Here is a 19,743-nt window from a genome sequence, read left to right as displayed (position 1 = left end):
CTACTGTATATATATATATATATTTATTTATTTTTATTTTATTTTTAATTTTTTTGTGCCAGTTTTTAAGTGAATAAAGACACCGTTTGTCGTTTTAAGGAAGTGCCCAGTAGTTAGTCTTTTATGCACACACACACATAAATACACACACTCATGTTATTTGGGTGGTGAATGGCACAGCAATGAATCACAAACAGAGGTGAAGTTGAGTCAGACAAAAATGTGTCTTAGACCAGTGTCCAACATGACCATATTCGTCTATAGATTTTTGCTGTTCTCACGCTCATAAGGGAACAATGATTGCATGATTTTGACGGAATGAGTGTAGATAGGCTAAAATAGTAACATCCTTCAGTTCTGCTTTTGAGGTTTATCTGTAAACAATCACTTACTGTCATAACTGTAACCCATGTTTGTGTTGTTTACATTAAAAATAACTCTCTACAAATATACTAGTTTTATAAAAGTGTGAGGAAGAGACATAATTGGAATATCTGGGAGAAAAGGAAGAGGTCTGACAGACAAGCCAATAATTAAAGGTTTTTCAGCTTCCTTGACACACAAAAAAGCTGAAAAACCAGCTTTCTTGACACACAAGGAAGCTGAAAAACCAGCTAATTATTGGCTTGTCTGTCAGTTTTATGGTTAACTCACAGAAACTTGCGGTTGGTGATTTCATGTGTTGCTCAACACCTCACTGTCTTAACCATATAAAAGCTACCAACTGGACCCTTGTCAAACAAGAGGAAAACGAGGAATGGATCACATCATGAAAATTCCTTGCCAACTGTGTTTTTTTACAGGTCTGGTGCTTGCAGTTCACGCAGGACCAATATCACAGCTCACTGCTACAGATGAAGTCACTGTAGAGGTATGGTTTGGTGGCATTGATTTCTGTAATGATACATGTTGGCTTTTTTGTTTGTTGGCATTTAGGTATTTTTAATAATGTTCATAGAGCTCATAGATCAAGGGGTACTTGGGAAGATTTAGATTTTGCTTTGATAAACCTATGAAACAGATAGATGTTTTAAGGGTTAGGGTTATTGTAAGTATAAGGGCTAGGGTTAGATTAATTAGGGATAGGTTAAAGAATGTTTAACTACTAGTACTAGTGCCCTACTGATGGGGTGTGGGAGTACATAAGACAAAAAAATAGGAAAACATTGGCATGGATCCAATTTATATTCCTTATTCTTTAGAACTACCTGAAGCAGTTCTACAATCTCACAGATGAGGTTCCTGGTACCTTCTGGCGAGGAGGCAGTCAAATGAGTGAGAAGTTGAGAGAAATGCAGAAGTTTTTTGGGATGAATGTGAGTGGGACGGTGGACAAAGAGACGCTTGAGATGATGAAGAAGCCTCGCTGTGGAGTACCAGATGTTGCTGCATACTCCACGTTCGGAGACGGCCTCAAATGGCACACCAACAAGCTCACCTACAGGTGTGTATAATAACAGTACTGTTTGTATAAATGAAAAAATAAATGCAGGTTGAAAAAGAAAAGAAACATATAAAAACCACGGCCCTCCATTTCCTCAGGATTGAGAACTACACCCCTGATCTGTCAGTAGCTGAGGTAGATGAATCCATGGAGAAAGCCCTGCTGGTCTGGGCCAAAGTCACTCCTCTGAGATTCACCCGTATCAACAGCGGCATAGCTGACATTAGGATCTCCTTTGGAACAAGATGTAAGTTTAATTTACTGTATCTCTTTCTGTTTGCCTATCAGTGTTGGGGGACATTTTCAGTAGCATGACAGCAGCTCAGCTATTTTCACAACAGTGTAGCTTTTCCAGTAACAAACTACATTTACCAGCGAGTAGCACTGTAGCTCTCATATGAACTGCTGGGATATTTTAACTATTTAAGTGAATCGGTTCTTTCGGACAGTTTGTACAAATGAACCGGTTAAAATAAACTATTAATTTACTTTATATTGAGAGTTCGTAACTCCAATTCATTTTAGTGATTCAGTTTGTTCTAATGGTTCATGTAAATGAACTAGATCACATAATTGATTCACTAACACACTTGAGCCCCTATGCAGCCTTAAAAGGACTTTGTCAGAAGTCAATGTCTTCTATTTTATGCAAAATACAGTGTTTCATTAATTGCTGCTGTTTATTTATTTTACGATTTCAACTGTTTTTGAGTTTTACCAGTTTATGTAAGAAAAAATGTATAGTATAGTTTTATGTTAAATTATGTTCAATTTAATGTTGTAAAAACCCTAATTGTTCAATGTCACCTTAACTATTATATAACCTCATTTAATATACAACATAACTTCATGATTGTCTTAAGCAGTATATTTAAAAATACATATTTTTAAATACCCTCAATGTAGTTATCTACTTTTTGTTGGTAACTTATTTTTTTTATTTTTTTATTTTATATTATTACTTTACATGTGCTGTTTTTAACCATGTTAATTAAGGCACTACATGGAATATTTGTACTTTAATATTAACCAGTGAAAGCGAAATGGCGATTTAAAATGTCAAAGAAAGAAAAAAAAATCTTAAAATATATACACTTTCCCTTACACGTACATGTAAATTTTAACCTTAAATCTTACAGTAAAAGTTCATGGTCATGTTATATTTCAACCAAGGTTAGTTAAGTCAAAAAAATGATTTAATCAGCTACTAAATCAGCCTCAAAAAAATAGGCTACACCAGTGAAAGTCATTTTTATGAGTTAGATTAAGTAGAAAAATATCCTTGAGGTAATGATTCCAGGTAGTGTAAATACTTTAAAAGCTCTTATACGTACTCTGCATTAGAACAGAACAAGTGATTTTGGAAATAAATGATATATATATATATATATATATATATATATATATATATATATATATATATATATATATATATATATATAAAAAACTTTAGAACACCAAATGTAAAACCAAACTCTTTCCTCCAGTTCATGGTGACTCTTTCCCATTTGATGGACCACAAGGCACTCTGGCCCATGCTTTCGCTCCCTCTCCTGGAATTGGCGGAGATGCACATTTCGATGATGATGAGTTTTTCACCTTCCGTTCATCACGAGGTGATTTTTGCTAAACATATTCAGATTGTATAACTATTTTATGAACATACTGTAAACGTTTCTACACCTAAACTGTGTTGTGTAATTTCTCTGCAGGGTTTGTCCTGTTCTTGGTTGCTGCCCATGAGTTTGGTCACTCTTTGGGACTTTCTCATTCCAACATTCCCGGGGCTCTGATGTATCCCACATACAGCTTCAGGAATGTTGAGACCTTCTCTCTGCCCTCCGATGACATCAGAGGAATCCAGTCTCTCTATGGTAAGTCTATGATCTTCAGAAGTTAAAAGAAGCACACAGTACATCCAAAGTCTTTCTTTCAAACATACCCAGTCCTTTATTCACCATGTGACAATTCTGTCAGGCCCGAACAAAGATGGAACCCCAGACAAACCTGATCCAAAACCACCCACAACTCCTGACGCTTGTGACTCTAACTTGATCTTGGATGCAGTTACAACAATGAGGGGAGAAATGATGTTCTTCAAGGACAGGTTAGATGTGAAAAAAGATAATCCACATTTCCTAAAAAGCAGCTGCATTTTCCAGGATACGTTGATGCCTACTTGTTAAATTGTTTTAACTGAACCATCTCATGACTTTATGTCTCTCTGTGCAGTTTCTTCTGGCGTAGTTCTCAGGGCAGAGTTGAGAAAAATCAAATCAAGAGTTTCTGGCCCAAAGTCCCAGATAATATAGATGCAGCTTATGAAAGCCCATTGCAGAATACAGTTTTCCTATTCAAAGGTATGTATTCAAAGAATTTGTGAATGCTGAAACCATTTTACAACCTACAATCTTTGTATCTATACTTACTATATTCTATAGTCTTATGGGCTGTCTTTGTTTGCAGGTAGACAATTCTGGGCCTTTCTGGGCAACAGTGTCAAAGCTGGGTATCCCAAGACTCTCAGCATCATGGGTCTGCCATCATCTGTGAGAAGACTTAGTGCTGCCGTCTACGACCAAAACTCTGGGAAAACATTGCTCTTCGTTGGTAGATATTACTACAGGTGGGTCAAGTTCTGCATGTCACAAACAAATAAAAGCCCTGAAATTGGAAATGAAACCTTGCTGCTTGCTCTGAGAGCATTTTGTAATGTTATGCTTCTATTATTTTTGTAGTTATGATGAGAAAACAAGGAGGATGGACCCAGGGTATCCTCAGCGAGTGGAAGATGGATTTCCAGGGATGATTGGAGAGGTTACTGCAGCCCATCAGTTCAGAAGTAGGTGTTTAAAACCCCTTGAAATAATGCATAAAGGAAGGACAGGCGTCTTGGTCTTGAGTTGAAGATGGTGAAGTCTGTCTTGCAGTGTACAGTGGCAAAGTACATGAAGCACTTTAGATTCATTGTAGTCAGACTGTACAACAAACATTCTAAACTCAAACCATTTAACAGTTTGCTGGCCAAAATGCAAATGAATCTGTGCTATTCATGTAAATTAAGAACCCTAAACGATATTGTCTTTATGTTAATGAAGCTCGGGCACTCCATTGTCTCAGAAGATTCTTGGTGGCCCAACCATTCCCACGCTCATTCTACAATTGATGACCATTTGGTCATTATGGGATTCCCAGCGGTGTGACAATTAGTTTGTTTTCATAATAATCAAGCCATTTAGGTGATGCGGTCATTCTGAGATCAGGTTGTCATATTTTAGGGCAGAATACTGTAATTTATTACACCCTTTTCCTCTAGATCTACAGTATAACAGTTCAAAGTTAGCTTTAAAGTAAAGTGATTATGTATAATAAAGTTGATTGATTTTTTTTTTTCTTCCAGGTTCAATTTATCTCTACAGTGGGACAAACATATATGAATTCATCAGCAGGCGGAGGAGGCTCTTCCGTGTGCTTAAAAACAATTACTTCCTGCCCTGTTAGGACAGCTTCTATGAAAACCAATAATGTGGAATGTAAATTAAGTATTTTAAAACTGAAGCACTTATTTAAATGTATGTGCACATAAAGTGTTTTTATACCAATTAATTGTTCTGTGTATCTCTTCAACCTGCTTTTCAAAGTTGTCACTGAACATTTTTTTTTGTATTAGCTAATAATAATAATAAGAAGAAGAAGAAGAAGGATGTATATTTACAGAATGGTTTTATATTGTTGACTATTTTTGATTAAAATAAGTCCCTAATAAATTTAAGAGTCTATGACAATATGTTAATTATGAAAATTAAGAATGGATTTTGGGGAGATACTTTTTCTTAAAAAAATTTTTTTTTACATTTTTTTGCCTTAAAAGGAATGTTCCGGGTTCAGTACAAGTTAAGATCAATCAACAGCATTTGTGGCAAAATATGGATTTGTGCCTAGTTTATTTTTATTTAAAAAAAAGTGCAAAGATCGCAGTTACAGCAAGCCACTTACAATGGAAGTGAATGGGGCCAGTACATAAATATTAAAATACACTCTGTTTCAAATGTATAGCTACAAAACATAAGCATTCTACTTTTACATTATTTTCTTGTGTTTTATTGTGATAGGAGGGATTACGGGATTGCAGGGTTTACAGGCATTATGTCGTCATGACAACAAAGTTGTTATATTTTATATAACTTGACACAAATTGAAGTTAGTAAGCGATTTTAATCACACAAATGGAAAACTAAGGGATTTATTATTATTGTTATTATTATTATCAAAAATTGCTTAGATTCCAACTGTATTACAGTGGAGAAGTGTAAAAAGAAGGTAAAAAAACTCACAATATAAGAAAGAGCTGTATGTTACGGTTGATATTGTATGAAATGTTTCTCCATATGAGCTTTGAAATGGCTGATTTTCTATATGTCTTGCCATGACCTATTGTTTGTCAAATATAAAAAAGTATTTTTAATATTGTTGTGACTTATTGGTTCCTCAGACATAAATGAACGAACTTCCTGTCGTAACATCTCAGGGCAAGTGCTGGAATGTAATTTTTTGTTTTTTATATTTACCTTTCATTCATGTCAGGATTTAGGAAAATCTCTACTGGGAAAATGTGCGTAGGCGCTTGATGTGCCCTGGGGGATATTCCGTAAAATGGTTGTACGTGCAGAGGTTTTGTTTTTGTTTTTTTGGGGTTTTTTTTGGAAACAGACAATTCTTCTATGGCAATCTGAAATCCTCCTGAAAGGGAGTAACATCAGAGTTGAAGTAATTGGCAACAAAAACTCCTGTCCAACATGTTCAGACACAGGCCGAAACCCCCCCAAGCCCTGATATAAGCTGTCTTCCCACTCTCACCCCTACTCTTATCGCTGCTGAGTCCTGATTGGAAATGGTAAGCACTTGACAAGCCCCTTTTTAGACTAGAAAGTCTGATAAAAGACACAAACAGAGTGTGCAGAGGTCAGATCACTTTCCTTCCCTGCTGAGGAAGAGAAGTATGGAGCACCCGGCAGCCTTTGCCTTGACACTAGTGGTGTGTTTGGGTCTTTGTGATGCTGCCCCCACAACGCCATCGTCAGATGACCATCAGATAGCAGAGGTGAATACCCATATGTCTTCTTTTATGTATTCTGTGATAAAAGTATAATTCACACCTGATCTTTGTGCATTATTGTTCAGTGTAGCAACTTTTCTTTCTCTTTTTCCACAGGCTTATTTGTCTCAGTTCTACAGGGACCCCAACACAACTGAATCCCGCGGCAGAAGGGTGAACCTGCCCGATTTTGAGAATGATCTAAAAGCCATGCAGGAGTTTTTTGGGCTTGAAGTCACAGGAAAGATGGACAAAAATACTCTGGAGGTGATGAAGCAGCCACGTTGTGGAGTCACTGATGTTGCAAGATTTGGCCACTTCCAAGGGAAGCCCAAGTGGAAGCAGAGTGTTGTGACATACAGGTATCTAGAGCTCCTATATAACAAATTAGATACACTATCAGTCAAAAGTTTGGACACATTTGACTGAATGTATGTTTATTGTGATCTTAAAAACCTTTTGAAAGGCATATGTTTTAATCCTTAAAATTACTTTTGTAGGCAAAAAGCCAGCAACAAGTGCCCAGAATACATGGGAAATCATTCAAGCTTTAAAAGCAGCCACTTCATGTGTATTGAGAGGCTACACATGTCATAAATGAGCCTGACAATTTGTTTAGTTCTTTTTTAAGAGTCTCAGAGTGGATCCAATGTATGAATTATTTGTATTTATTTTTTTTATTTTTTATCTTAGAATAACTGAATACACATCGCAATTGAGCCAAAGAGAGGTGGACGCCACGATCGCTAAAGCTTTTCAGCTCTACAGTGATGTTATTCCACTCGATTTCAAACAGATCTACAGCGGTACAGCTGATATCATGATTCTTTTCAAAGCTGGATGTGAGTTTGGTGCATCAGCGAATTTGTTTCATACATGCTTGCACCGCACATGCACTCATTCCCAAAAACAATGTGTTTCCTTCTAGATCATGGAGATTTTTACCCGTTTGATGGACCTAGTGGGGTTCTGGCCCATGCCAACTCCCCTGGACCAGAACAGGGAGGAGACACACACTTTGATGAGGATGAGAAATGGACCCTAAGACCACAAGGTGAAAACCCACATAACATAGAGGTGGTTTTCTTGCAGTATGTAGATTATTATTTTTATTTTATTTTTACAGTATGACAATGAGTTTTATTAAACTTTGTAAATCTGATATAGGTGTGAATCTGCTTTTGGTGGCTGCTCATGAATTTGGCCATGCGCTAGGACTAGACCACTCCCAAGACCGATCTGCTCTCATGTATCCAACTTACCAATACATCAACACGAATGGCTATAAACTGCCCCAGGATGACCGACTTGGGGTCCAGGCCTTGTATGGTAAATGTGTAGTTTTTTTTTTTTTTTACATTAATAGGTTAATTAGATGTAGTACAATATCATTTATGAAAGATAACAGATCATATATCTGGTCACAGGAGTTCATTGTCAATCATATAATTGCTAACAAATATGTATTTCCCCCCTTTTTGTATTATGTTCAAGGTGTTCGAACACCTACAGTTAAGCCTGACCCAAAGCCTGAGCCAAAACCAGATCCCGGACCGAGCCCGCCAGAACCATGTAACCGTGACCTGGTGTTTGATGCAGCAACCAGTATTCGTGGAGAACTGTATTTCTTCAAAAATGAGTAAGAATAAATAGAATATATATATATATATATATATATATATATATTTAACTATATTATATATTTTATAGAATAGTAATATAGAATATATATTTTAAATTCCATAAATAAATATAAATGTGATAGGAGTCAAAAACTATAAACTTTAATTACTGTATGTAAAGCATGGCAATGCCAAGGTCATGGGTTCGAATCCCACAGAGAATTTACTGTACAGTGATAAAATGTATACCTTGAATGCATCTAATGTAGTCCAGTCGCTTTGGATAAAAGCGTCTGCAAAATAAATAAATATAAACTGTGAAAATAGAACAAAAAATTTATTAAACATGAAATTTAAGTCTTAACATACAATGTTTCCTTGATCAGCTTTTCATTTAGTGTCTTTCTGCATCAGGCATTACTGGAAAAAGGGCTTCTACAGTGGACTTTCAACACATAAAATAAAATCTACATGGCGGTCCATTGATTCTGTTGATGCTGCTTATGAGTTCAAGGGCAGAGACATAACCTTCCTCTTCAAAGGTAAATTCACTGTCTGTATGGTCCATCACTCCTTTTGATAAGATAGCACTTATATATATATATAGATTATGTGTGCATAAAAGACTCCAGTAAATATACAATTGTGTGGTCATCCCTATACAGGTAAACAGTACTGGGCCATAAGAGGCAGCACTACTTTGACTGGATATCCCAAACCCATATCCAAATTCGGATTCCCTTCTACTGTTAAAAAGATTGATGCAGCTGTATATGTGGCATCGACTGGCCGCACTTTGTTCTTTGTTGGAAGTAAATATTGGAGGTGAGAAGAAAAGAGAAGAAATATTCAGATATTTCTTATTTATACCATATATTTTGTTGTCAAAATAACATTAAAATTAACACATTTAAATACTGGTGCAGCTTCAATGAAAGGACAGCTAAAATGGACGCAGGCTTTCCTAAAACTATTTGGCATAATATCCCTGGCATTGGGTCAAAGGTGGATGCTGCTTTTGAAAATTATGGTGAGTTTGAAAATGGCAAAACAAAAACAGTAATATTTCGCAAAGATTTAGGAATTTTAGTGAATTAATGCTTGTGTTTTTTTTTTTTTTTTTTGCTACTTTCTCTTTAGGTTACCTGTATTTCTCAGATGGTGCACAGCAAACTGAGTATGACTTTGGCTCAAAAAGAGTGAATCGTGTTCTGTTGAATTATGGATGGCTGGATTGTTACTAAACATTTGTGAACATTTTTCCTTTACATGCTTTCTAATAAAGTACCTCTATTTTTTATATCCATTGTAGACAAGAATATCAAAAATGTATGAAACATTCTCTCAAATTAATAAAATTCTTTTTTTTTGGACAAAAACCTGACTCAGATCCTGACATAAAAGGCAAAAAAAAAACAAAAAACACCAATGCATTTAATTTAAACTAAACTAAAGAGCGCAACAGTGCTCACCCACTTTTTTAGCCGTCTTGGTTCTGAAAGTATTTTTCCAATTCATTTTTTCCATAGGGACTTCATAAAAGAGTTCTAAGCCATGAACCAAACCAACCATCTCCGACGTGAATCACAACATTACAAATTTTGATTTGAAGCAAAAAAGTATTGGAAAATTGGACAAAAAGACAAAGGTACAAGACTATGTACTTACCGTCTTCAAGAGGAATGAACTACAATCCCATGAAGCATTGTGAATGACAATCGAATTAAAAAGAATGGAAAAAAATTAAGCTATTTATTTAAAGTTGTCAATTATAAGTGCAGAAACAATATATTTAAAGTACATTGCAAAATAATCAGATATATACAAAAATAAAAGTAATTTGAGAGTGTTGAGAGACATGACTGGATAGCATCATTTACAGTGCATCATGGAAGTGGGTGGTCACTGCTGGGTTCCTTTGGTGTTTTTTGTTGGCCACAATTCTCTGATTGGTCAATCTTCCTCTGCTGAATTATGGGTATTGTAGTTTTTTTTAAAAGAAATTCTACTATTAAACATGATTTTTTTTTTTTTTTTTTTTTTTTTTTTTTTTGTCAAATAAAGAAATAAAGAAAGAAAGAAATAAAGAAATAAAATGTTAAAGTTGAAATAAGGTGGACTGATTGCTTCAACAGAAGCATATAACTGATTTAACAACTTTGGAGCTCACAGTAGGTCTGTCTTTAAATGTTTATAAGTTATAAATCAATTTGCCTATGGAGAAAATTATTTGGATTTTTACTTTCGAAACCAGACTGTTACGATCTATTATCAGAAATAAACTGTTTTATTTTGTTCATGTATTAATGTTTTATTGAGGCGCAGTATTTGTTCCCTCAAAACTGTTTTCAAAAGAATCATTGTTTGGCTGCCAATGCCCCACTTTTCCTATTTTAAGTCCGACTACGATAAAAAAAAAATACGACATAAACTACACTACCCATAATGCATTAAGGCGTCAACACGTGATGCAGATACACCTCTCTCTGCGATTGGTTGTTCGCTGCACTCCACTCGATCCGAGGGTTGAAGGTGAAATTTGTCCTACGGTGTCTGCGGTTTTCCATCGCGATTATGTCAACCTGTGCCCTCTACAGCACGCGCACACATCTGTGCAGACAACTGGTGAGATGTGAGATTTGAGATTTAACTAAATAAAGCCAAAATCGATAGTTGAACTTTGCTTCGTACTATTTCATTGGATCATAGAGTGACAGCACATGTTGCAGTTTGGTTGCAGGCCTGTTTCAATGTTTACCTTTTAAAGACCTTGCATTAGAATTCATTAAATGTTTGTATAGCTGTTCAGAATATAAACTACTTGTATAACGCGTTTACATATTAACAGCCAATGTTTATACCAGCAAACCAAGTTTTGAATCTGCCCTTGCAGGCACATAAATATCTGTGCAGGACCTACACCACACGACCATCTCTAAATGTGAGTACAGTATTACGTGCATTTATCAACGCATAGATCTAGAGCGGTTTCTGTTAGGTGTGCATTGAAGCAATGTTGTCTTCCTCTCTCATCTTTCTCTGGACAGGAAGTTGTCATTGTCAGTGCTGTCAGAACCCCAATGGGGTCTTTCAGAGGAAGCCTCTCCACCATTCCTGCAACCAAGCTGGGATCCATAGCCATAAAAGGAGCCATTGAGCAAGCAGGTGGAGAACTTAGAGAGAGTTCTTGTTTAATCTGGATGTGAAATACATGTTGGTGAGGTTGTACGGCTTGATATGTCCACAGAGTAGATGGTTTGTTACAGTGACATCTATAAACAAATGATGCTAGACTTTTTTTTTCTTCTCCAGAATAAACTTTTCTTTGCTGTTTTTTAATTACCTTTTCTAACCACCTGGTCCTAAGATAATTTTAGTGGATGAATAAACTCAGTAATAGGCCACACATGTCAAATGAGCTCATAAGTTTTAGTCATCTAATGCTCATTTTAAAGGATGCATACACACGATCTGACTGTCTCAGATAAGAGGCCTTATTTGTGGAAATGTGTGTGTCCTTCGCCCATATCAGGAATCCCTGTGGAGGAGGTGAAGGAAGTGTACATGGGAAATGTGTTGCAGGCAGGTGAAGGACAAGCACCAACCCGACAAGCTCTTCTGGGTGCAGGTGAGTTTGACATTGTAAAATGAAGTGCAGTACTGTGTCTCAGAAAATATTATGCACATTGAAGCAACATTTAATCTTGTAGCTAACAAGAATAAGCCAGAGAAGGACTGACTCCCCCAGCTGATTCTGGTTCCGCTCAAGGTTTTTTCTTCTCACTAACTAACATCTTATGGAGATTTTTCCTTACCATAGTCGCCTTTGGCTTGCTCAATGGGGACTTAAAGACATTATGACATGATTTTCTTTAAACTGTTCACTGGGACCATTAAGGCATGAACTTCTGTAAAGCTGCTTTGAAGGTATTTGTATTGTGAAAAGCACTATACATATAAAAATGACTTGACTAACACAGCAAGAATGGACAGACCCCAGTCATCTATCATTCCTATGCGTGGCTTGAGTTAGGGCTGCACGATTATGACGAAAATCATAATTGCTGATTATTTCCTTTGATATTGTCATTGCGATTATTCATTTCGATTAATAGAATTTACATTAAAATACTTATTTTGGGTGGGGCAGTTGCATGCCATATTCTGTATGTAGGCTATGCATCAAAACAACTGTGTTCCTGAATTGCTTTAATATTTTAATTGCATGAAAAACAAAGTTTTATTCACATTTTTTATAAATCGTACACAGAATGATTTAGATAGTGAGCATTACTGATATGACTTTAGACTTACTTAATCGCCACAAATTTGCCTTTGCATTTGTGCACTCAACAGCCCAAAAAATATGTTGTAAATGGAACTTTTGGCGCAGTTGGAGTACACATAAATGGAATGAAGTAATTGACACTTTTCACGAGTATATAATTGCGACAGCTTTAATTGTAATGTCAGTAATTTGTTCAATTAATTGCGCAGCCCTAGCTTGAGTTCAAAAGCATACTGTATCAGAGGCCTGGGTAGCTCAGCGAGTATTGATGCTGACTATCACACCTGGAGTCACGAGTTCAAATCCAGGGCGTGCTGAGTGACTCCAGCCAGATCTCCTAAGCAACCAAATTGGCCCACTTGCTAGGGAGGGTAGAGTCACATGGGGTAACCTCCTCGTGGTCGCTATAATGTGTGGTTCTCGCTCTCGCTGGGGTGCTTGGTGAGTTATGCGTGGATGCTGCGGAGAATAGCGTGAAGCCTCCACACGCGCTACGTCTCTGCAGTAACGCGCTCAACCAGCCACGTGATAAGATGCGCGAATTGACTCGTCCTCCGCCACCCGGATTGAGGCGAGTCACTATGCCACCGCAAGGACCTAGAGCGCATTGGGGAAGGAAAAAGGGGAGGAAAAAATAAAAAGGTAATTTCCAATGGAGGTCAACCGATAGTGGATTTGCCGATACCGATAACTAAGATGGTGGAATAGGCTGATAATGGAATGTTATCAAAATGTATTAGTCTTTCCTTACTATGATGGCAACAGACATAGAGCTAACAAGAGTCCAAAATGAATAAAATCTCAGATGCGGTTTATTGTGCAACCAAAATACCAAAAATAACCTGAAAAAAAATTGGGTGCGAAACGCTGGACTTTTCACTATGAAAAAGCCAAAAATACACTGGGGACTTTTATTTTGAAATGACAGAGACTTGGCTTCGTTACAATGCTCTACATGCAAGTATTTACCAAATTAAGCTTTTTAAAGTGTATATATTCACCAGATGAAGGGGTTTGTAAATATAATTTATCATATGAGGTTTAGTGAGGAATAAGGTTTATTGTTATTCTCAAGATATTAGTTGGAGACATAATGAATGTGCTGATGGAACACGTTTCCATATACTCACATTTTTCTTTGCATGCCTTCACTTCAATTTAGTTCACTTGATTATCTAATCAAAATATGCATTAATGTGAGGGTAAAAATAAGCGGAATACTGACAATGATGAAATATTTAGATGCAGCAAGTCCACGTATAGTGTCAGTGGTTGTTTTTATTTCACCACTAGAGGCCGCTGTTATTCGTAGATCCAAGCCATTCTAACTGTAGAATCCTCCAGCACCTGCCACAGAGGACTATGGAAGAATAATAATGATTAAAAAATTGAGGTTAAGCAGTATGGCATCTTTTGGCTTAGATATTTTTCCCGAGAACCGATAGTTCCAAAGAGTAACTATTGGCACAGATTAATCGTAGAACCGATATATCGGTCTACCTCTTAGTTCAAACAAGTTTTTTATGCCAGAAACACAATCATTTTTTACCCTCTCTCTGACACTTAAAAATAAAAGAGTACGTTTTGAGTTCTTAAAGGTACAGTATGTTTTCCTAGTATTTTTTTTTTCAGAGCATCAACATTTTCTGCATGATATGTTTACTGAGTGTCTGAAATTACATTATATTCATAAAAATCATAAAGCTGGATTATTTGCCAAAGGCATTGATTTAGGCTATCTGTGTAGATCAAAAGGGTTTCAGGTATGCTGCTTAGTACATGTTATGTTTATGGTCTTCCTCTTGTAGGCCTCCCACTGTCCACTCCAGCAACGACGATCAACAAAGTCTGTGCCTCTGGGATGAAGTCCATCATGATGGCCGCTCAAAGTCTCATGTGTGGACATCAGGTAATCAGAGACGAGTCTCCCTAGACTCTCAAACTACTTTTTATTTTATTTTTATATACCTGATTACATTACAAAGCAAAGTTGGTAAATCTCTGTTTCTTCAGGATGTCATGGTTGCTGGCGGAATGGAAAGCATGTCTCAGGTTCCCTATGTTATGGCCAGAGAAACGCCTCCTTATGGAGGAGTGAAGATGGAGGATCTGATTGTGAAGGATGGGTTGACAGATGTCTATAACAAATTCCACATGGTAATTACTTTTATGATTCTCCAGTAAGATCCTAAGAAAGAGATCTGTGCTTTTTGTTACATCCTGCACATTTTAGTCAGGGCCTGAAATTCAGCGTGGGATTGCGGGTATAGCGCACAATTTTAATAATTCCCGCAAGTTCCACGTTCATATAGCGCGGGAAATTCCCTCACACTTACTCACATTACAGTGCAGCTGCGAATTATCAAACCAATAGATACAGATGAACAAATCAAATCAATGAACTTGTATATGCATCAAACTGTAACTCTAGAAGATGTGTGTCTCTCTCCCTCTCTCTTACGTGCAGCTGTCAGCCCCCCCCATATGAGCCTTGTAAGGGGGGAATTCCCCCTCATTTTCAGAAATTAATTTCAGGCCCTGTTAGTTCGATAATAGGCCTTTGTTTTAGAAAAGAGTGACGCCGCTTGACCCCAAATTAAACATTTACAAATACATTAAATAGCACAAAGGTTTCATGGAGAAAAGGAAGTTAAAGGTGAAGTTGGTCATAATTTTTTATTTTTTTTTTAATTTTTTTTTTGGGAAGTCAAAATACTTTCTATCTCGTGGCGCAGAAATGACACATTTTACCTTTTGTAGAAGAGATAGCTGTGCTTTTTAGGTCATTTTATATAATGACCTTCCAGTTTAGTTTTATAATAAACTATTGTTATAATAAAGTGTGACATCTGCCAAAATTAAACATTTACAAATACAAGGGTGCAAAGGTTTCACAGACAAAAGGAAATGAGTAAAGCCTGTGTGGTAGCGTAGAAACATTGTACAACAAATAGTAGTGTAATACAAGGCAACACTGGAGAAACCATGATTGTGTAAAACACCTAGATATTTCCCCATTCTTAGGGCAACTGTGCCGAAAACACAGCCAAAAACAGCTGCATCTCCAGAGAGGAGCAGGATGCGTTTGCCATTAACTCTTACAGCCGCAGCAAAGCAGCATGGGAATCTGGTATCCTGGCCAAGGAAGTCGTTTCTGTGAGCATCCCTCAGAGAGGTTGGTTTCTCTGCTGTAGCCATTTGATTCCATGTCAAACATAAAGACTTACAGGCCTCCCTCATTATAAGCAAAAATATATCATTGGAATAATTGAATTAGGATGTACATTGGCCCCAAAAATTATTTGGACATTTAAGCTACACTTAAAAATATGTGGATGTATTTGCAATTTTATTTTTGTGTAGAATATTACATCAGTTAGTCTTTGTGCAATTTTTAATAAATAAAGCACAAACTCACTTTAATTTACTATATTTTGTCATCTTATGTAATGAAATGTAAAAAAATTGTAAGTGTGGTTTAAATGGATAGTTCACCCAAAAATGAAAATTCTCTCATCATTTACTCACCCTCATGCCATCCCAGATGTGTATGACTTTCTTTGTTCAGCAGAACACAAACAAAGCTTTTTAGAAGAATATCTCAGCTCTGTAGGACCATACAATGCAAGTGAATGGTGATCATACATTTGTAGCTCCAAAAATCACATAAAGGAAACACAGAAGTAATCCATAAGACTCCAGTGGTAAAATCCATATCTTCAAAAGCGATATAATAGGTGTGGATGAGAAACAAATACAAATTTAATTCCTTTTTTCACTCTAAATCTCTCTTTTCACTTTTACATCTGAAAGTCACATGTGGTAACTGTTAGTTTCACTTTCACATATGAAAGTGAAAGTTAAAATGGTTTAATAAATTGAAAAAGGTTGATTGGAAGGTTTAAAAAAAATAATGCCTGCTGGTCCATTGAGTCGTCTTTCTCTTTCTTCACAGGGAAACCAGACATTGTTGTGAAGGAAGATGAAGAGTATAGAAAGGTCGACTTCAGCAAAGTCCCCAAACTGAAGGCTGTGTTCCAGAAAGAGAATGGTACATGCTTATCACTTTATTAAACTGATTGTTACTCTAAGTTGGAAATAATTGTAAAAGTCCAAATATGATTCAAGCTAGCTAATGGGTCCATGTGTTTGCAGGCACTGTGACGGCCGCTAATGCTAGCACCCTAAATGATGGCGCAGCTGCACTTGTTCTAATGACAGCGGATGCAGCAAAGAGGCTAAACTTAACACCACTTGCAAGGATCGCTGGTGAGGCGATTCAGACCCATTTAAACAATTGTATGGCTTAAGCAGTTTATTTAAAGATGGTACTGCTGTCAACAACATTTCCATTATCAAAGACAGATTGTATTTATAATGGTTGCTTTAGCTGTTAGCTTAAGTTACATCAGGTACATCTGCCAGAAGTTTTACCTGACTAACTTCATAGAATAGTTCACCCAAAAATGAAAATTCTCTCATCATTTACTCACCCTCATGCCATCCCAGATGTGTATGAGTTTCTTTCTTCTGCAGAACATAAACAAAGATTTCTAGAAGAATATCTCTGCTCTGGTGGACCATTTCGTGCAAGTGAATGGTGACCAGAACTTTGAAGCTCCAAAAAGCACATAAAGGCAGCATAAAAGTAATCCATATGACTCCAGTGTTTTAATCAATGTCTTCAGAAGCGATATGATAGGTGTGGGTGAGTAACAGATCAAAGTCCTTTTTTACTATAAATTATCCTCCCTGTCCAGTAGGTGGCGATATGCACGAAGAATGTGAATCGCCAAAAATAAAAGAAATATGTGAAATTTACAAGCAGCTCTTTTCTATGTAAACAAGTGACATACAAGTGATTCTGTCTACTTGAATGGTGAAAGACTGAAATCTCCAAAATGGTTGGTCAAGATTACGATCAAAGAACATATTTCAAATCCGCAGCAAAATCTGACAACACTGGTATCATAAATTGTGATTCTTTACCTCAGATTACAAAAAAAAAAAAAATTTAAAAAAAAAACCATTCCCAGCTTGTATAGCTAATTTGCATGCGTGTTTTCAAGTTGGAAAACAGGATCTTTCACCTGTAAGGCAGGACTTCCTTTCTATATCTGTTAACTGTTGGCGTTCCGCTTTCTCCCATTCCTTTTAATAGAAGTGACCCGTCACTGCGAAATAGTCTCAGTTTTCACCCACACCTATCATATTTCTTCAGGATTTTACCACTGGAATTGTATGGATTACTAGGATATTTCCTTTATGTGCTTTTTGGAGCTTCAAAGTTCTGGCCACCATTCATTTGGATTGAATGGACCAACAGAGCTGAAATATTTTTCTAAAAGCCTTAGTTTGACTTCTGCAGAAGAAAGAAAGTCATACACATCTGGGATGGCATGAGGGGGTGAGTAAATGATTAGAGAATTTTCAATTTTGGATGAACTATTCCTTTCACTCTGCTCTGTGGTCAAACTGTATTTTTGATAGCTAACTACTGAAGCTATTTAAGGAAGAATATTTTCTGGATAGTTGAATCTCACAGAACCTGAAACCAAACCTAAACCTAAAACCAAAGAAAAGAAATAAGCCCTTTTTAGGACCATAAAGAAATGTTCTTGGTTCAATACAAGTTGAGCTCAATCAACAGCATTTGTGGCATAATGTTGAATAACACAAAAATTAACTCGTCCCTTTTTTATCATTTAAAAAGAAGTTACAGTATGGTGCTTACAGTGGAAGTGAATGGGGCCAGTCTTTGTCATGGCAACATGGGATTTTTTTTGTTTTTTTTGGAAATCAGCATTATGCCTCAAATGCTGTTAATTGAGCTCAACTTGTATTAAACCCTGAACATTCATGGTCATGAAAATAATGTCACAGTGCAAAGAATCTTAATGGTCCAAAAAAAAAAAAAAAAAACAGGCCTCGTTTTCTTTACGCATTTCTTTATTCAAAATATAATTTCTTGTTTATTTTATTTTGAATATTGGGTGAAATGTGAGCTGTTATGTTTTGACATGACATGTTTTTGCGAGATTTACACTGATTGAATTTTGTCACACTACACTGCTGGAAACAATAGTTTGTAACTGGAAAAGCTTCACTAGTTACGGTAAGTATGGCTGTGCCATTCACAGTGTGAATGTAGTGTCCTGTGTTAAAAGCAAGCCATATTGGGTCTATTTTTCCAGCAAAGCATGTTTGCTTTTTTATACCTCTAGATCACCTTTTTATCTCAATTTCCAGCTTTTGCTGATGCCGCCGTCGCCCCCATCGATTTCCCTATCGCTCCAGCCTTTGCCGTCCCCAAGGTGAGCTTATGTTTGTGTGTTTATTGCTAAGCTGAAGTGTTTCTGAAGTCATTCACTGTATTAATGTCTGTTTTGCACAGGTCCTGAAGGCAGCAGGTGTGCAGAAAGAAGACATTGCCATGTGGGAGATCAATGAAGCATTTAGTGTCGTGGTTCTGGCCAACATAAAGATGTTAGACATCGACCCCAACAGAGTCAATATCAATGGCGGAGCAGTTTCCCTCGGACATCCAATTGGGTAATATAAGCAACATTCTTCTAATGCATCACTGTTGTTTACATTGACAAACTGTAATAACATTTGCACTTTGATTCATATGCTGATGCTGTGATTTTCTAGGATGTCGGGGGCAAGAATCGTAGGACACATGGTGCACAATCTGAAATCGGGGCAGTACGGACTTGCTGGAATCTGCAACGGAGGAGGTGGCGCCTCCTCTATTCTGATCCAGAAATATTAGGACTGTTAATCTCATGACGTTAACAGAATGTATGATGTAGCAATTTTTAAATACACCATAAATATCTCCATGCCTATAGCCTTACTGTGAGCTCTTGTTCTCTCCAGACATGGTCACTCCTGTTTTTTACTAAAGACTAAATCGTTAAGGCTCACTCAATGATCACTGGACATGTAGTGTTCTCAAATAGAAGTATTTATTTCAAACTCTCATATCTCTTTATGTGGTGTCTTTTTCATAATATTGTTTTGATGAAAGGATTTAGATTGGTAAAATCTGTAACTGAAATAAAATAGATTGTTGATTGTTTTGGTTTTATGTTGCTGTTGAATGTAATTTATTTTATTATACTAAAAACCAAGCTGATGAATCTTTCAATTTGAGATGCTTAAAATGCTTTAGCAATAATAAGACTTAAGCAACATTATTTTCAGGGTTACCGCGGGTCCTTTAAATGTCTTATATTCAGTTTTCTCAAATTAAGGTCATAAAAAGGTTTAAAAATCTTAAATGGTATAA

General features: G+C 36.6%; 3 protein-coding genes across 3 annotated transcripts; all 3 read left to right on the top strand.

Moving 5' to 3' along the window:
* The first annotated feature begins 706 nt into the window (after positions 1 to 706).
* On the top strand, positions 707 to 5,909 carry LOC127432428 (collagenase 3-like). The gene is made up of 10 exons (XM_051683496.1): positions 707 to 871; positions 1,203 to 1,444; positions 1,543 to 1,691; positions 2,932 to 3,060; positions 3,157 to 3,318; positions 3,422 to 3,551; positions 3,677 to 3,804; positions 3,911 to 4,070; positions 4,183 to 4,286; positions 4,845 to 5,909. Exons 1-10 carry the CDS (start codon positions 758 to 760, stop codon positions 4,943 to 4,945), a joined length of 1,419 nt encoding a protein of 472 aa, XP_051539456.1. The 5' UTR covers positions 707 to 757; the 3' UTR covers positions 4,946 to 5,909.
* A 135-nt stretch (positions 5,910 to 6,044) lies between these two features.
* Positions 6,045 to 10,203, top strand: mmp30 (matrix metallopeptidase 30). The gene is made up of 10 exons (XM_051683495.1): positions 6,045 to 6,545; positions 6,657 to 6,901; positions 7,233 to 7,381; positions 7,468 to 7,593; positions 7,707 to 7,868; positions 8,034 to 8,178; positions 8,576 to 8,703; positions 8,827 to 8,986; positions 9,088 to 9,191; positions 9,302 to 10,203. Exons 1-10 carry the CDS (start codon positions 6,444 to 6,446, stop codon positions 9,403 to 9,405), a joined length of 1,425 nt encoding a protein of 474 aa, XP_051539455.1. The 5' UTR covers positions 6,045 to 6,443; the 3' UTR covers positions 9,406 to 10,203.
* A 436-nt stretch (positions 10,204 to 10,639) lies between these two features.
* On the top strand, positions 10,640 to 19,542 carry LOC127432429 (acetyl-CoA acetyltransferase, mitochondrial). The gene is made up of 12 exons (XM_051683497.1): positions 10,640 to 10,786; positions 11,055 to 11,102; positions 11,209 to 11,326; positions 11,694 to 11,789; positions 14,258 to 14,358; positions 14,463 to 14,606; positions 15,474 to 15,624; positions 16,405 to 16,500; positions 16,605 to 16,718; positions 18,699 to 18,763; positions 18,844 to 19,001; positions 19,104 to 19,542. The coding sequence occupies exons 1-12, from the start codon at positions 10,736 to 10,738 to the stop codon at positions 19,222 to 19,224; spliced, it is 1,263 nt and encodes a 420-aa protein (XP_051539457.1). The 5' UTR covers positions 10,640 to 10,735; the 3' UTR covers positions 19,225 to 19,542.
* Positions 19,543 to 19,743: the final 201 nt, after the last annotated feature.

The sequence above is a fragment of the Myxocyprinus asiaticus genome, chromosome 42 (assembly GCF_019703515.2).
Source record: "Myxocyprinus asiaticus isolate MX2 ecotype Aquarium Trade chromosome 42, UBuf_Myxa_2, whole genome shotgun sequence".
In the NCBI taxonomy this organism is placed as follows: domain Eukaryota; kingdom Metazoa; phylum Chordata; class Actinopteri; order Cypriniformes; family Catostomidae; genus Myxocyprinus; species Myxocyprinus asiaticus.
Note: the sequence above shows the minus strand (reverse complement) of the source record. Positions and strands in the feature narration are given on the sequence as shown.

Bases quoted from the DNA above. Each gene is read 5' to 3' on its own strand.
- mmp30 (XM_051683495.1), top strand. From the start codon at position 6,444: ATGGAGCACCCGGCAGCCTTTGCCTTGACACTAGTGGTGTGTTTGGGT. The intron at 8,704-8,826 runs GTAAATTCACTG...ATCCCTATACAG, and splicing joins CATAACCTTCCTCTTCAAAG to GTAAACAGTACTGGGCCATA. The intron at 9,192-9,301 runs GTGAGTTTGAAA...CTTTCTCTTTAG, and splicing joins TGCTGCTTTTGAAAATTATG to GTTACCTGTATTTCTCAGAT.
- LOC127432428 (XM_051683496.1), top strand. From the start codon at position 758: ATGGATCACATCATGAAAATTCCTTGCCAACTGTGTTTTTTTACAGGT. The intron at 872-1,202 runs GTATGGTTTGGT...CTTATTCTTTAG, and splicing joins CAGATGAAGTCACTGTAGAG to AACTACCTGAAGCAGTTCTA. The intron at 3,061-3,156 runs GTGATTTTTGCT...ATTTCTCTGCAG, and splicing joins CACCTTCCGTTCATCACGAG to GGTTTGTCCTGTTCTTGGTT.
- LOC127432429 (XM_051683497.1), top strand. From the start codon at position 10,736: ATGTCAACCTGTGCCCTCTACAGCACGCGCACACATCTGTGCAGACAA. The intron at 11,103-11,208 runs GTGAGTACAGTA...TTCTCTGGACAG, and splicing joins CCACACGACCATCTCTAAAT to GAAGTTGTCATTGTCAGTGC. The intron at 11,790-14,257 runs GTGAGTTTGACA...TTCCTCTTGTAG, and splicing joins ACAAGCTCTTCTGGGTGCAG to GCCTCCCACTGTCCACTCCA.